The sequence below is a fragment of the Sapajus apella genome, unplaced genomic scaffold, assembly GCF_009761245.1.
Source record: "Sapajus apella isolate SASKATOON/1434 unplaced genomic scaffold, GSC_monkey_1.0 scaffold88, whole genome shotgun sequence".
Lineage (NCBI taxonomy): Eukaryota > Metazoa > Chordata > Mammalia > Primates > Cebidae > Sapajus > Sapajus apella.
Window position 1 is genome coordinate 8,460,452 of NW_022437028.1, and position 16,191 is coordinate 8,476,642.

Here is a 16,191-nt window from a genome sequence, read left to right on the forward strand (position 1 = left end):
AGATGGTGTCTCAATCTGTTGCCCAGGCTGGAGTGCAGTGTTGCAATATTGGCTCACTGCAACCTCCACCCCCCAGGTTCAAGTGATTCTCCTGCCTCAGCCTCCCAAGTAGTCTGGGATTACAGGCATGTGCCACCACCCCTGGCTACATTTTGTATTTTTTTATTTAGTAGAGATGAGGTTTCACCATTTTGGTCAGGCTGGTCTTGAACTCCTGACCTCAGATGATCCACCCACCCACCTCTGCCTTCCAAAGTTCTGGGATTACAGGCGTGAGCCACCACGCCCAGCCCTGTCCCAGCTCTCTTACTCCTGTAACACTGTTTATTGTTGTCGCAGGGTTTTTACCTCCCTGAGTAGATCACAGGGTACTTGAAGGCAAGCTTCATGCCTGAATATTCCTTCTGCATCAGTGCAATGCCAAGAACACATTCTGTACACATACAAAAAAAAATGGGAATGGAGTCATGGCCCGATGCATTCCCAAAGACTTACCTGGAACGCCACCTCGCCCTGTGGCTTGACCACAGCTACTCACCCCTCCCCGCACAACCTTCAACTCCCACCAACCAGGGGCAAGATGGGAAAAGGAGCGAGTGTAAGAATGGCAGAGCACGCTGTGAAATAGAAGAAGCCAGCTTTAGGATCATGAGTCTTTTAATATATTATTCTGAAAAGAAAGGAATTAAAAAAAAGTTCCTGACATCTCTTCTGTGTTTTTTTTTTTAATTTAAATAAATACCCTACCCACCCCCCACCACCCACGAAAATTTCCCTCTTCCTCCCCATCATCCCGCCCAACCCTGACGCTAGACCCTCACCCCAGAACTAAATAAGATGCCTGATTCAGAGCAGGCCACACTGACTACCAAATTCTGGCAAATTGTGAATACTGTGAATGGAGTTGAGCCCTCTGCTTCCCTGGGCCCCTTCTTCTCTAGGTCCACTCCCCATGCGGACCCCTGCTTGCTCCTTGGCTGTGGGGTGGCGTGGATGGCAGGGCCTTTAGGCATTGGCATTGGGGAGAGTGCAAACGTGGCCCTGATTCTCCACTCCGGCTCAGGAGGTCAGAAGGGCTCAGAATCGCCCTCCAGACTGAAATAAATAACAAAATAAATACCCCCTCCCCGACTCCCGGCTCTCTAGAAAACAGCTCACCGTCTGGCACTCTAGTCCCTCTTTCAGCTCACCCACCCACCTCTTCCTCCCATCCCTTCCTTCCTCCCTTCCCCATGCTGACCTCTGGCTTGATTCAGGAGGAGGGGTGTCCAGTGCACAGCGGGGAGAACAGCCAGAGCCCTCGCCCCAACCTCAAGGAAACCCTCTCCCTCCTCCAAGTATCTCAGCAGCGCTGTTGGCACCCCAAGCCGGATGGGCCTGGCAGACTCTCCCTATCCCGGGGGTCGGGTGGAGGGCAGGGGTTCTCCCTGGCACTTTCCCACGTGGTCCTTCAATGTCTCTCAAGGCGAGGCTCCCGGGAGAGCCAGGCGTGCCCGCCCCCCTCCCCAGTCCAGGCGCCCCGGTTCCCCCCTGCCCGCCTCAGATGGCGGTGTCCCAGAGGACCGTGTGCTGCCGGCGGCAGGGCGGGGTGCCGGATTTGCGGGGCTCGGGCCCCCGACGCCAGCTGGGGAGGATGGGCATGCTCTCCTGCTTGCAGAGGCCTCGGTCCGGGCGGTGGCGCGCCTTGATCTCCTTGCACACGCAGCGCTTGCGCTCGATCACCTCCAGCAGCTTCCCGTCGCGCTCGCGGGCTGGCTGGGGCGGCAGCGGCAGCGGCAGCGGCAGCGGCAGCGCGGGGTGGGGCTGGGCCGCGGGCAGGGGAGAAAGAAAAAGGCGGGTACGGTCGTGGACCTCAGCATGACCGTGCCCGGTCTGCACTGCCAAGACACAACTCTTCCCCCAGAAGCAAGTCCTTGCTTGCCCCCCACGGTCTCTGCTGGCTCCCTCCGGCTGTGGGGCCCCTAGGGGCTGAAATCCAAGTCCTGCAGCTTTGGCCCAGCCAGCCCTAGTCTTCCTAGACAGATGCCTTTTTTAAGTTGGTCCCCCTAGATTGGACACTCTTTTCTTTCTTTCTTTTTTGTGTTTTTGAGACAGGGTCTGACTCTGTCGCCCCGACCAGAGTGCAGTGGTGCTGTCACAGCTCACTGCAGCCTCAACCTCCTGGGCTCAAGCGATCTGCCAGCTTCAGCCTCCCTCCCAAGAAGCTGGGACTACAGGTGTGGGCCACTACACCAGCTAATTGTTAAAAAACTAAATTAAATTGGCCCGGCACGGTGGCTCATGCCTGTAATCCCAGCACTTTGGGAGCCTGAGGTGGGCGGATCACGAGGTCAGGACATGGAGACCATCCTGGCCAACATGGTGAAACCCCATCTTTAGTAACAATACAAAACTTCAGCTGGGTGTGGTGGTGCGGGCCTTCAGTCCCAGCTACTCAGGAGGCTAAGACAGGAGAATCGCTTGAACCCGGGAGGTGGAGGTTGCAGTGAGTGGAGGAGATTGCACCACTGCACTTCAGCCTGGGTGACAGAAAAAAAACCCGTCAAAAAAAAAAAAAAAAAAAAAAAATTGAATTAAATTTTATTTTTGTATTGATAGGATCTTGCTTTGTTGCCAAGTCTGGTCTTGAATTCTTGGCCTGAAGAGATCCTCCCATCTTGGCCTCCCAAAGCACTGGGATTACAGACATCAACTACTGTGACCAGTTGGGGCAAAAGTAGGCAGTGTACCTTTTTCTGTTTCTTTCTTTTCTTTTCTTTTTTTTTTTTTTTTTTGAGACGGAGTTTCACTCTTGTGACCCAGGCTGGAGTGCAATGGCGCGATCTCAGCTTACTGCAACCTCCGCCTCCTGGGTTTAGGCAATTCTCCTGCCTCAGCCTCCCGAGTAGCTGAGACTACAGGTGCGTGCCACCGTGCCCAGCTAATTTTTGTATTTTTTTAGTAGAGACGGGGTTTCACCATGTTGACCAGGATGGTCTCGATCTCTTGACCTTGTGATCCACCCGCCTCGGCCTCCCAAAGTGCTGGGATTACAGGCGTGAGCCACTGCGCCCGGCCTTCTTTCTTTTCTTTTTTTAAGACCGGTTCTCTCTCTGCCACCCAGGCTGGAATGCAGTGGCACGACCATGGCTCACTGCAGCCTCTACCTCCCAGGTTCAAGTGATTCTCCTGCCTCTGCCTTCGGAGCTGCAGGGACCACAGGCACATACCACCATGTCTGGCTAATTTTTAAATTTTTTGTAGAGACTATCTCCCTATGTCGCCCAGGCTGGTATAGAATTCCTGGACTCAACCAATTCTCTTGCATCAGCCTCCCAAAGTGCTAGGATTATAGGCATGAGCTACCACGCCTGACCTCTTTGTTTTATTTCTTTTGAGACAGGGTCTTGCCCTGACATCCAGGATAGAGTGCTATGATGGATGAATCATAGTTCATTACAACCTCAGCCTCCTGGGTTCAAGCGATTCTCCCGTCGTCTCTGCCTCCCACAGTTCTGGGATTACAGGCACAAGCCATGGTGCCCAGTGAGGGGGTCCTTTTCCTAAATCACACAAAGGTGCGCCGTTAGCTAGTGGTGGCCCTAACTGATTTCCAGTCAGTCTGGAGATATGCAAGCTGGGCCCTACCTTGCTGCCCATCTTAAGCAAACCCTTCCCAGATCCTCTCCCAATCCCCTCACTCTCATTTTTATTAGTTTGTGCTGGCTCAGGCTCCAGCCTGCATAGCCCTTCCCCCACCCCCCCTTTCTTTTTAAGAGATGGAGTCTCACTTTGTCGCCCAGGCTGGAGTGTGGCTTATTGCGGCCTCTACTTCTGGAGTTCAAGTGATTCTCCTGCCTCAGCCTCCTGAGTAGCTGTGATTACAGGTACACACCAGTACACCTGGCTAACTTTTATATTTTTAGTAGAGATGGGGTTTCACCATGTTGGCCAGGCTGGTCTCAAACTCCTGACCTCAAATGATCCGGTCACCTCAGCATCTTGAAGTGCTGAGATTACAAACACAAGCCACTGTGCCTGGCCCCATTTTTTTTTTTTTTGGAGACAGAGTGTCACTCTTTTGCCCAGGCTGGAGTTCAGTGGTGTAATCTCAGCTCACTGCAACCTCTGCCTCCTGGGCTCAGGTGATTCTCCTGCCTCAGCCTCCCGAGTGGCTGGGATTACAGGTGCCCACCCTCACATCCTAATTTTTGTATTTTTAGTAGAGACAGGGTTTCACCACGTTGGCAGGCTGGTCTTGAACTGTTGCCCTCAGGTGATCTGCCCACCTCAGTCTCCCAAAGTGTTGCAATTACAGGCGTGAGCCACCACTCCCTGCCCAGACCCTTTCTTTCTTTTATTTTTTCCTTCTGAGACAAGTTCTTGCTCTGTGGCTCAGGCTGGAATGCAGCAGCGTGATCATGGCTCACTGCAACCTCCATCTCCAGTGGAAAGCCATCCTCCTACCTCAACCTCCAGAGTAGCTGGGAATACTTGCGCTGGCACACTTTGCTACGTTTTATATTTTTTTTTTTTTTTTTTTTTTGAGACGGAGTTTCGCTCTTGTTACCCAGGCTGGAGTGCAATGGCGCGATCTCGGCTTACCGCAACCTCCGCCTCCTGGGTTCAGGCAATTCTCCTGCCTCAGCCTCCTGAGCAGCTGGGACTACAGGCACGCGCCACCATGCCCAGCTAATTTTTTGTATATTTAGTAGAGACGGGGTTTCACCATGTTGACCAGGATGGTCTCGATCTCATGACCTCGTGATCCACCCGCCTCGGCCTCCCAAAGTGCTGGGATTACAGGCTTGAGCCACCGCGCCCGGCCGTTTTATATTTTTTATAGAGATGGGGTCTCGCAATGTGGCCCAGGCTGGTCTTGAGCTCCTGGGCTCAAGCAATCTACCTGCCTTGGCATCCCAAAGCATTGGGATTACAGGCATGAGCCACCGTACCTGGCCTTTTTTTTTAAACAGAGACAGGATCTCACTATGTTGCCTAAACTAATGAACTTCTGGCCTCCAGCGACCCTCCCACCTTGGCTTCCCTTCCCAAAGTGCTGGGATTACAGGCATGAGCCACCATGCCCAGCCCTGGCCCCTTGATTGCTTTTCTTTGCACATTCAAGCCTTCTCCACCTGCTCCTTCACAAATAAAGGAAAAGCCAGGCCTCACCTGGCTCGGGGCATCCCTGGGCTGGCTGCAGGGCCGGGGGGTGTGAAGCGAGACCTGCCGGACTCCGGAGGTGGAGGCCGAGCGCCCCAGGCGGTAGCCTCCTGTGAAGTCTGAGGTAGAAGAAGGAGGGGTGAGTAGGGCAGGGGCCTCAGGTGCCCCCTCCCCTAGTTCCCAGTCCCCTGCCCCTGAATGGTCCCGGCTGCCCCGGCCTCATCAGAGGGGAAAAGAGGGTGGAGATGTGTTATGAAGATTTAGGGCCCTGGATGTGGATATGAACATCCAGGTGAGAGGAAGTCGGAGCAGGTGAGGCTAGACCCCGGGAGATCCCCCAGCCAGCCCCGCTGTGCACGGGTGTGTGCAGGCCGCGTCACCTCCATTGCGGTGGCAGGCAGGGAAGGTCTGGCAGGGAATGGGCAGCGAGGTGCGGCTCCCTCCTCGGTCTCCTCCATGGTGGATCCTGGCCAGCAGGGCCTCTGCCCCCTGGCTCCTCACTGGGATCCCTGATGTCACAGGGCCCCTGTCCTCACGCTCTACCTTGCCTGGACCCTCGGCACTGCCATTCCAGGCCCGGGCACCATCCTCGGCCTCTGCTGGGATGACAAGGAGAGCTGTGTGCCTGCACGTGGGAGGCGTCCTTCTGTCCCTCCGGCCACACATGCTGCAGCACGGGTAGACCAGGAGGCACAACTGCCCCTTTTGCAAGTCACAGCTGCAACACACATACACACACACACACACACACGTGCACACATGCACGCACACGCATACACACACAGGAGGGACCCTAGTACCACCACCTTCCTTTCCACCCATTGGTACCATCCCCTGGGGCCAAGAATCATGTATCTGTGCTGCATCCAAACCCTTTTCCCTGGTCAGAGGGGCCTCCCTAACCCCTGCTTTAGCTTCCAAGACCCTCCATCTCCAGATAGGGTCAGAATGACCATCCCCCTGGGGCTGTAGGGGGAGAATCCCAATTCCTGAGCCCAGAAGGGGAGTTGCTGGGGGGAAGGGCTGCCTGTGAACTAAGCTCAGCTCTGAGAGGAGGCCTGGCAGAGCATTGTGTTGCCAGGCAACTGTAGGGGCCTCCCTCTCCTCGCCCTCCTGTCTGGATAGGTTGCCATGGTAACAGCTGGGAGGCAGCTGTGTTTAGTTCCTGGTGCGCACACTCACAAGCACACACCCCTGCAGCCCCAGGAAGGGAGGAGCAGGGAGCAGAGCAGGACAGGGCCAGATTTGACCCCCTTCCTCTCCCAGAGCTTCCTGCCCCTCTGGCGCACACTGGGGGACCCCGGCCTGTCTATTGCCCACCCCCATCCCTCTGGTCTACTAGAAAACATCACAGACTCAAGGCTGTGACTTTCAAATAACCCCTCCAACACCTCCCCCAAACCATCGCAGGCATCCCCAGCTGGCCCCCACCCCCGACACCAGCACCCCCCCCCACTCCCCACCCCTCACTCACTGTCCAACTCCTTTGCTTTTCTCCCTCCATAGAGGACCTTCCTCTGCAGGGCCCAGCCTGCCCCAAATGTCGCGGCACCCATCTCCTCCTCTTCCTCCTCTGGTGTCCCTGCACTGGCGATGACGTGGGCACAGGAGATGCTGGCAAAAGCACCCCCATCGGTCCCTTGCTCCTGCAGCTGGATCTTGACCATGGGGGATGGGGCCCCCATGCCACAGCCCTTATTCAGCACCCCCCCAGCCTTGAGGCTCTCATAGGCAGGGGGTCTCTTGAGCCCAGCTGCTGTAGCTGGGTAGGTCCACAGTGGGGTCAGGGAGCCTGCAGTTGGGTCCGGAAGGCTGTGGGGGGAGGCCAGGCAGCCGCGGTGGTGGAGGACCCCAGCTGCCGCGCCCATGGCCCCACCGTGGGGGCTGGATTTCCCTGGCACGGGGGGCCTCGAGCTGGTACACAGCATCCCATGGAGGACTGAGATCTCCTTTTCCGTCTTTGGCTCCCCAGCACCCAGGGGTGGACCGGCGGGCAGAACAGAGTGTGTGGTCACCTTGACCGCCGAGTACACCATGGTGTAAGACACGGCCTTGTCCTTGGGGGGGGCAGGGAGCAAGGCGGCTGGGGCAGGGGGGGCTACCGGCACCCCCGCCGCCTTAGGGCAGATCATGCTGTGGGAGTTGGGGAGCTCTCGCTCCCCTCGGGGCTGGCCAGAGCCCTGGGGTGGCAATGGTGTTGAGTGGCTCCGGGCCCGGCCCGATGGTCCCAGCAGCAGCAGGTTGGCAGCAGGAGGTGGAGGCGGTGGGGGAGGCGTCTCCCGCTCCCGTGCAGGCACTTGGGGAGCTGGGGTGGAGCCGGTTGGCTCCTTGGAGTGGCAGAGGACAGGTAGCCTTGAGACCCCATCGCCAGGGGTTCGGGAAGCAGACTTGGCTTGGGGGAAGGCCAGGAGTGGAGGCCGGTGCTGAAGGAGGTTGGGGAAGGGTGGGGGGATTTCACAAGGAGTGGTCTTGGTGGGCGTCCCGTCCCTCCGGCTCGGGAGGGCTGAAGCTGGGCGTCGGTGGGCATGGGTTGGAAGAGCCTGAGGCTGGTGTGGCGGGGATGTTGCCGTCAATGGTGGAGGGCCATTGGTCCGGCCTTCCCCGGCCTCTTCCAGCAACGGGTACTTCATCTCCTCATAGATGGCCTCACTTTCTTCAGAGTCCGAGTCAGCGCCTGCTGGAGGGGTTGGGCCCCCACCCCCAAGAGGGGGCCCAGCCAGGCCTCCTCCACTTCGTCCTCCTCCCCTAAAGACGTCCCCCACCATCTCAATGTACACAGGCTCTTCCTGGGCACCCACATCAGGGTCCCCAGCTACTCGGGACCCCCTAGTGAGGCGCTGAAGAGGCAGGTTCCCCCCTCGAGGAGAGGGGCCTGGGGGGCAGGACTCATCAAAGGAGACAGAGAGCTGGGTGTTAGGGCTTCGCCTGGGCTTCTGCGGAGGAATCTTCCGGCTGGACTCTCGGCCCTCTGGGGTTGGCTTCTGTGAGCCTGGACAGGACAAGGAAGAGAAAAGTAAACCAGGCTTTTCATTGGCCGGGCATGGCGGAGCAAATTTGGGGAGCCCATTCTGATCCCTTGACCCCTCTGCAAGGAAATATCTTTTCTCCACATTCCTCAACTTACAGCCCCAAGAGATCTCTTCATATCTTTTTTATTTTTTAATAGAGACGAGTCCCAAACTCCTGGGCTCAAGTGATCCTCCTGCCTCCAATTCTTAAAGCGCTAGGATTCCAGACATGAGCCGCCATGCCGAGCTGTAGGTTACTTTTCTACCAGTGAGCCCTTGGTCTTTTTAAAAAGTCAATTAATTGGCCAGGCGTGGTAGCTCACGCCTGTAATCCTAGCACTTTGGGAGGCCGAGGTGGTGGATCACCTGAGGCCAGAAGTTGGAGATCAGCCTGGCCAACATGGCGAAACCCTGTCTCTACTAAAAATACAAAAATTAGCCAGGCATGGTGATGGATGTCTCTAATCCCTGCTACCTAGGAGGCTGAGGTAGGAGAATTGCTTGAACCTGGGAGGTGGAGGTTACAGTGAGCTGAGATCACGCACTCCAGCCTGGGTGACAGAGCCAGACTGTCTCAAAAAAAAAAAAAAAATGCTGGGATTATGAGCATGAGCCATCGTGCCTGTCCCACAGCCCTCAGTCTTTCTAATGTATTCTACAGAATCCACAGCTCCTACCCTCATTGTTCCTGTGAGGCCACCACCCCTTTCTCAAGAACTTTTCAGGGAGTGTCTCCTGCCCTTGAATGGTTCGTTTCAGGCCCATCCAAAAAGACCCCCCCATTCCTTTCGAGGATGGAATCTTCCACTTCCTTGGTTCTTCCCTGAATGAACCCTCCCGGCAAGCCTCCCCTGGCCTGGAATAGATCCTCCCAGCTCCGGCTCCACCCCAGGGAGATAAGGGGTATCTCACCTGCTTTCTTGCTGGGGGTCGTCTCTGCCCCAGACCCGGGCCCCACCATGCTGAGTTTGGTGCTGGGGTGTCTCCGGGGCTTGGCAGGGGGTCTTCGGGTGCTGCTGTCCTCTGTGAGGCCCCCACCGCCCCCGCCGGGGCCACCCCCGACACTGTCCATGCTGCCCACTGAGTGGCAGGAGAGGGAGCGTGGGGCCATGGCACTGCGGCAGGGGTGCGGGGTGTGCTCCTGGGAGGCAGGCATCGTCATGAACCCCATCCTGAGGGAGCGCCGCAGCGAGGCGATGTCCCGCACTCGGACCCCAGGCCCCTGTCCGGCCCCGGGCCCAGCCGGGCCTGCGGGGGCCACCTCCTTACTGGAGCTGGGGAGAGAAGGCCACAATGGAGTGGAGTGGGATCTGGGCCTCCCCCTTCTCCACCCCAAGAGGTGTCAGCAACCCTGTGGCTTCCCAGGGAGGAGGGCAGGAGCCTGGGGTGGGGATAGGGGTGCCAGAAAGTCCAGGGCCCTGATGAAGGGGCTTCAGGCAGAATCTGGGGCTTTAAAAAGGCAAAGCAGTTGGGGGCAGGGATGAGAAGAGGGGTGAGTATGCCTAGCAGGGGAGCATCCCTGGGGTGGCGGATCTAGCCTGGGCACCTGTGTGAACAGCCTCGTGCAGAGCTAGAGATACAGACCCAGGTAACACAAATGGACACACCTGCCCCCATAGCTCCTCGGCCCCTCTCACTCTCACACTGGCCCACACCTGGCCTCTGGTCTCCCCTCCTGCCCAGCCACTGTGACCTACGCCCCCACGGCACACCTCCTCTCCCAGACGCAGGACCTGCCCCTCCAGGACCAGAGCAGCCTCCCTCCCCTGGCACATCCTTCTTCCTCCCTCTCCCTTGGTGCTGTCTTCTATCACCCTCCCCAGCTCACCCCCATTCCATTTCACTGTCCCTGCACTTCTGTATGAGTGGAGGGCGGTGGGAGGCAGGGGGGCAACTGGCAGGGAAGAGAGAAGAGCTGTGTGGGGTGGGCGCCCATTAAGGCCCTGTCTACTAACCCTTCATTAGGGAGAGATCGCTGCAGCGATCACTCTGATTAATCTAATTAACAACAAGAATTAAACTCCACAGTGGCGAGGAAGAAAAAGGGAGGTGGCTGTGAGTCAGGCTCCAAGTGGCTGTGAAGCCAATGGGAGTGAAGAGGAGAAGGAGAGAAGGATGGGAGAGGCCAGGTCCGAGGTCCCCGGAAGGGCAAGAGGGGAGGTAGACAGGGATGCAGGGGTCCAGGGATCATCCCCAGCCCCAGGTCTTTGGCTGGGCCTAGCCTGCATGTCCACCCACCACACACACAACCCTGTCACTTAACCACTCACCTCCCCCAGCAGGAGAAACTGGGAGAAGGCCAACTGGATGTTCTCTGATGCCCCTGAAATGACCCCTTCCCTAGACCCTGGGAGGGAGGCGGGGCCTGCCCCTTCCAAGGTCAGGTGACAAGACAGCCCGAAGCCAGCCCCAAATTTGCAGAGAGGAAAAAGGCTACAGGCCAGAGGTGAGTCAGGAAGGAGTGACTCGGGCCTCTGGGTATGGGGAGCAACCAAAGGGGTGCTCCAGGGCTAGAAAAATCCCCCCTGCCCCACAGGAGGCCAGGAACAGGGCTGGGACAGTCTATGTGCAATCCTGGTGGTTCTGTACTGAGCACAGACTTGGAGATCAGAGAGCTCACTCATGACTCTATCACCCTCCCCAGCTCACCCCCATTCCAGCTGTCAGGGCCCCCCCGCAAGGGCTATGGCCCAGTGAGGGGGCAGGCAGAGGTGTGGAAGGGGAGGGAGCAGTCTGGAGCACAGCCTTACCTCCTCTTGGCCTCCTCTTCCTTGTGCTGCCTCCACTCCAGCTTGGTTTTTCGGTAGAGGAGGTTCATCTCGTGGGGCAGGAGGTGGGGGCTGGGGGGCCCTGCTCAGCGCCACCAGGCCCGGGGGGCGGCCCTCCCTGGGTCCCGGATCCACTGGGGGGGGTGGGTGAGAAGGAAAAAAAAGAAAGGTGGGATGGGTGGGGGCCAGGAATGAATGAAAGAGAGAAAAAGAAGAGACATGACTCGGGTCCTCCTAGAGAAAAACACAGACAGAAAACCTAACACAGCTTTGAGGACCCACAGACAGACAGACACAGACTCGACAAAGGTGTTCAGAGCTGCAAATGCACACTCTAGGGAGACCAGGTCAACACAGATTCCCTTCTTTCGTAAAGACATCCTGATCCACCACCCAGACAGGCCCCACAAACATATTGCAACTCCTCAGCTACACAAACACACATTCAGACACACAAACCACGGAGCCACCGACCCACATCTACAGAGGACCAGACACAGAGACTGGCATAGGTAAACAGAAACCTAGGGATAGACAGGCACACAGACATAAACACCCACAGACACACCCACAGACACACACACAGACCTCCAGACACACACAAATCTGCTACACAGAACCGGACACACCTACAGGCAAGGAGTTATGCCCAGGGCCTACTTGCGTACATTGCACCCCACTGGGGAAAGGGGAGATGGTCAGACTCTCCCCTTCATCTTGGGCTTGTAGTGGGGGGATCTCATAAGGGCAGGGTGGGGACGCTGAAGGAAAGATGGGAGATACCCTGACTTGGGCATCTAAAATACCACCCATCCATCTATCTCCACTGCCTGCCTTCCCCCCCACTTTCCAGTCCTTCCCCAGGCCTGGGCCTTGGTCCACCCCGATTCCAGTTCCCTGGCCCTTTAGCAATGATTTGGTCTCTGCCTCCCTCCCTCGCTGATGGCCCCAATCACCTTCTTCTTCCTCCAGGATTTGGGAGGCCCCCGGGTTTCCTCTTCCAGTATCCGCCCCTCAATCCCCCTCAATCCCACCCAGGGGGCTCCAGTCTGGCCCCATTGCTACCTTCTGGGCTGCGGCCTCCATACCTGCTCCGGTTTTCCTTCCCCCAAACCCACACTCTTCTTTTCGCCTTCAGCCTCACTTCTCCTCCCAGGCGCCCCTCCTTATAGCCGTCCTCCCCCTTCCCCTGTTCCAAACCTGGCCTGCTTCATTCCCCTTCTCCATCCAAGGGCCCCAGGTTCCCGGCACCCCTCCCCTTCCCCTTGTCCTGCAACCCTGGGCTTCTCCGCCTCTCGTTCCGCCAATCCTCCCTGTCCCTTGTCTTCCCACCCCAACCTCCCTGCACCAAGCCTCCCCAATTTCTCCATCACCGTACCTGGCCTGCCGGGCGCCGGCCCCCCCATGCCGGGCTCCGCCCGGAGCAGGAGGAGGGAGGAGGAGAGACAGAGACAGACCGGGGGGAGCGGAGCTGGGCCCTGCCGCAGAGACAGCCCCGCCTCCGGGTCCGCCCCCAGACCCGCCCCCGGCCCCAAACCCACCCTTCCACACCCTCCAAGGACGGAGCGGGAGTGGCCGTGCCGCGCGGCGCCGCGGGGCCGCGGGACTGGGGCGCGGGACGCGGGAGCGGCGGAGCCTGCGGGGGCAGATTCGGAAGAAGGTCGTGGGGCGCTGGGGGCTCGGCGCCAGCCCGTCCTAGCCTTGGGGCGTCTGCTCCTCGCCTCCCCTCGCCCCCTGCCCGGCCGGGCGGTGCTGGGTTCGGTTTCTCAGGCCCCCGCGGAGCGGCAAGCAGCGGCGCCCCCCAGCGGCAGCCTGGGGCCCGCGTCCCCGCCCCGTGCACCCAGTGCACCCGGCGCGCCCCTGGTCCGCACTCAACGTCGGGCCGGGGCCGAGGCTGCGGCTGCTGGGCCCCGGGTGCAGTGAGGCACTGAGGCCGGCAGGGGGGGCCACTTTCCGGGCCGAGGGGCTCGGAGGGTGGGGAGCGGGACGGGCGGCGGCTCTGCCCAGCAGGGGGCGTGCTCCTGCGGCTGCGCCCCCATTCCTTGCCGCCCCCAGGTGCTCGGAGAGCACCCGAGTTGGCTTGCCGGGGCTTGGCCGCCTCCCTCGTTCCACCGTCTGGGCTCAAAGTCGTCCACCCCCGCGGCCCGAGTCTTCCTCCCCTGACCTTTGACTCCCTCGACGCCACTCGCAACGAGCAGGGTCGACCTCTGAGTGTGGCCACCTCGGCCACCACCCTGGCACTGTCGCGGGGCCGGTGCGGGACGTGACCTTGACCTCCCTGTCACTTTTCTTATTATCTCCCCTAGAAATAACTCCCTCCGAAATGCGTTGGGCGCACAGCTCTGTGGCGGGGGTAAATCAGCGTAAATCAGCTTCGAGAAGACTTCAGTTTTATCCTCAACGGGCTGGAAAATGGGCACAGCAAAGATAGTCACCGCCTGATCCCTGGAGCCTACGAATGCTGCTTTCCATGGCAATGTCTTCACAGACTTGCTGTGTGGCTTTAGGCAGATCGTGCAACCTCTCTGAGAGACTTTAGTCCGCAGAGGATGTCCGCTCTTTTGACTTCCCTAGGCCACATTGGACAAAGAATTTGTCTTGGGCCACACATAAAATACACTAACACTGGCAGGGTGCGGTGGCTCACGCCTGTAATCTCAGCACTTTGGGAGGCCAAGGCTGGTGGATCACCTGAGGTCAGAAGTTTGAGAGCAGCCTGGCTAACGTGGCAAAACCCTGTCTCTACTAAAAATACAAAAAATAAGCTGGGCAAGGTGGTGCTCAGGAGGCTGAGGCAGGAGAATCGCTTGACCTGGGAGGTGGCTGCAGTTAGCTGAGATAAGGCCACTGCACTCCAGCCTGGGTAAGAGGGTGAGACTCTGTCTCTGGAAAAAAAAAAAACAACACACTAACACTAATTATAGCTGATGAGCTTTAAACTGCAATCCCACCCCCCGCAACTCTTAATGGTTTTTTGTTTGTTTGTTTGTTTGTGACTGAGGTTCCCTCTTGTTGCCCGGTCTGGAGTGCAATGGCACGATTTTGGCTCACTGCAACCTCCGACCATGGGGTTCAAGTGATTCTCCTGCCTCAGCCTCCCAGGTAGCTGGGATTACAGCCATGCGCCACCATGCCTGGCTAATTTTGTATTTTTTTTCTAGTAGAGACAGGGTTTCTCTATGTTGCTCAGGCTGGTCTCAAACTCCCGACCTCAGGTGATCTGCCCCTTTCGGCCTCCCAAAGTGCTGGAATTACAGGCATGAGCCACTGCACCCGGCCAAATTCCTGTTTTAAGAAAGTTTACAAATTTGTCCTGGGCCACATGCTGCCTGTGTGGGTTGGACGAGCTGGCTTTAGTCCATTATTTGTTAGAAGGGGAGGGGTAGTAAAATAATACCAAAGTGCCTTGTAAATTGTAAAGGGTCCCACACATTAAAGGCTATTAAGAATGCTCCCAGGGGAGGGAAATATTAAAACATTTAAAACGCATTTCACATTTACACATTAGTATGATTAGTTTATATGTATAGGCCGGTCGTGGTGGCTCAAGTCTGTAATCCCAGCGCTTTGGGAGGCTGAGGCGGGCAGATCACTTGAGGTCAGGAGTTCAAGACCAGTCTGGCCAACATGGTGAGACCCCCCCATCTCTACTAAAAATACAAAAATTAGCCTGGAGTGGTGCTGGGTGCCTGTAATCCCAGCTACTCAGGAGGTTGAAGCAGGAAAGTTGCTTGATCCCGGGAGGCAGAGGTTTCAGTGAGCTGAAATCACGCCACTGCACTCCAGCCTGTGTGGCAGAGCAAGACTCCAACTCAAATAAAATACAATATAAAATAAATAATAAAATTTTGCATGTATTCACTCAACAAACACTTCTGCAGAGATCAAAAATGTGCCAGGGCCTTTAGACTCAGACACCAGGGCCTGAGGCAGAGAAGAAGACTGTCCAAATATAATTTTTGAATAATTTGTAGCAAGTCAGCAAGAAGGTAGGAGGGTCTGCGGATGGAGGAACTAAGGCTGTGTTTTGTATGTTGCTAGAGGAGAAAAGGTTCTGTAAGGCACAGAGTATGCAATCTGGAGAGGTAGGGGACAGGTAGGAGGCTGCTTCCAAGATCTCGCTACTTGGGGGGCCCACACACCTGGGCTATGGCAGCCATTGTTACTATGGCTTTAGGGAGAGAAATAGGAGTGTGGATGCTTCTGACAAAGAGATAAAGAATAAATACATAAAGAGGGTAGGTATTGCATTGTTTTCTTTTTACCTAACCCTAAAGAGGGGTTAGAAATTTCCCTGAGGCCAGGTACCATGGTTTACACCTGTAATGTCAGCTCTTTGGGAGGCCCCGGTGGGAGAATCATTTGAGGCCAGGAGTTCAAGTCCAGCCTGAGCAACATAGTAAGACCCTGTCTCTACAAAAACTAAGAAATTAACCAGGCGTGGTGGTGTACACCTGTGGTCCCAGCTACTAGGGAGGCAGAAGCAGGAGGATCACTTGAGGCCAGGAGTTCGAGACCACCCTGGGCAACATAGCAAGACCGCCATCTCTATCAAAAAAGAATTTTTTATAAGAAATTTAGCCAGGCGGCCGGGCGCGGTGGCTCAAGCCTGTAATCCCAGCACTTCGGGAGGCCGAGGCGGGTGGATCATGAGGTCAAGAGATCGAGACCATCCTGGTCAACATGGTGAAACCCCGTCTCTACCAAAAATACAAAAAATTAGCTGGGCATGGTGGCACGTGCCTGTAATCCCAGCTACTCAGGAGGCTGAGGCAGGAGAATTGCCTGAACCCAGGAGGCGGAGGTTGCGGTGAGCCGAGATCGTGCCATTGCACTCCAGCCTGGGTAACAAGAGCGAAACTCCGTCTCATAAAAAACAAAAACAAAAAAAAAAAGAAATTTAGCCAGGCATGGTAGTTTGTGTCTGTAGTCCCAGCTACTTGGGAGGCTGATGCAGGAGGATCAATTGAAGCCAGGAGTTTGAGACCATACTGGGGGACATAGTGAGAGCCCCCACCTCTACAAAAATTTAAAAATTAGCTGGCTGTGGTGGCATGCGTCTAAAGTCCTAGCTACTTGGGAGGCTGAGTCAGGAGTATGGCTTGAGCCCAGGAGTTCCAGGCTGTGGTGAGCTTTAGTCACACCACTGTGCTCCATCCTGGGCAACAGAGAGACAGAGAGACCCTGTCTCTAATAAAAAGGAGGAGGATGGGGGAGAGGGGAATAATATAATGTCCAGGATTTGATTTCAAATAATCTAGCAAAATACA

General features: G+C 56.8%; 1 protein-coding gene across 7 annotated transcripts; it reads right to left on the minus strand.

Annotated features, from left to right (window-relative positions):
- Positions 1 to 639: 639 nt before the first annotated feature.
- NYAP1 (neuronal tyrosine phosphorylated phosphoinositide-3-kinase adaptor 1) lies at positions 640 to 12,464 on the minus strand. 7 transcript variants are annotated; one of them, XM_032255199.1, is made up of 8 exons: positions 12,300 to 12,464; positions 11,590 to 11,682; positions 10,904 to 11,055; positions 9,066 to 9,427; positions 6,620 to 8,134; positions 5,526 to 5,744; positions 5,155 to 5,264; positions 640 to 1,803 (listed from the first exon to the last, which is right to left on the minus strand). In XM_032255199.1, exons 3-8 carry the CDS (start codon positions 10,969 to 10,971, stop codon positions 1,540 to 1,542), a joined length of 2,538 nt encoding a protein of 845 aa, XP_032111090.1. In that variant the 5' UTR covers positions 10,972 to 11,055; positions 11,590 to 11,682; positions 12,300 to 12,464; the 3' UTR covers positions 640 to 1,539. The 7 variants fall into 7 exon arrangements, with proteins under 7 accessions (XP_032111090.1, XP_032111088.1, XP_032111094.1 ...); XM_032255197.1 differs by lacking the exon at positions 11,590 to 11,682; XM_032255203.1 differs by lacking the exon at positions 11,590 to 11,682 and having other exon boundaries at positions 5,526 to 5,741; positions 12,300 to 12,463.
- Between the last annotated feature and the right edge of the window lie 3,727 nt (positions 12,465 to 16,191).

Excerpts from the sequence above, each read along its gene's own strand:
- NYAP1 (XM_032255197.1), bottom strand. The coding sequence starts at position 10,971 with ATGAACCTCCTCTACCGAAAAACCAAGCTGGAGTGGAGGCAGCACAAG. Across the intron at positions 5,745-6,619 it reads AAAAGCAAAGGAGTTGGACA|CAGAGGCCGAGGATGGTGCC; the intron begins GTGAGTGAGGGG and ends TTGTCATCCCAG. Across the intron at positions 1,804-5,154 it reads CCAGGGATGCCCCGAGCCAG|CCCCACCCCGCGCTGCCGCT; the intron begins GTGAGGCCTGGC and ends CCCGCGGCCCAG.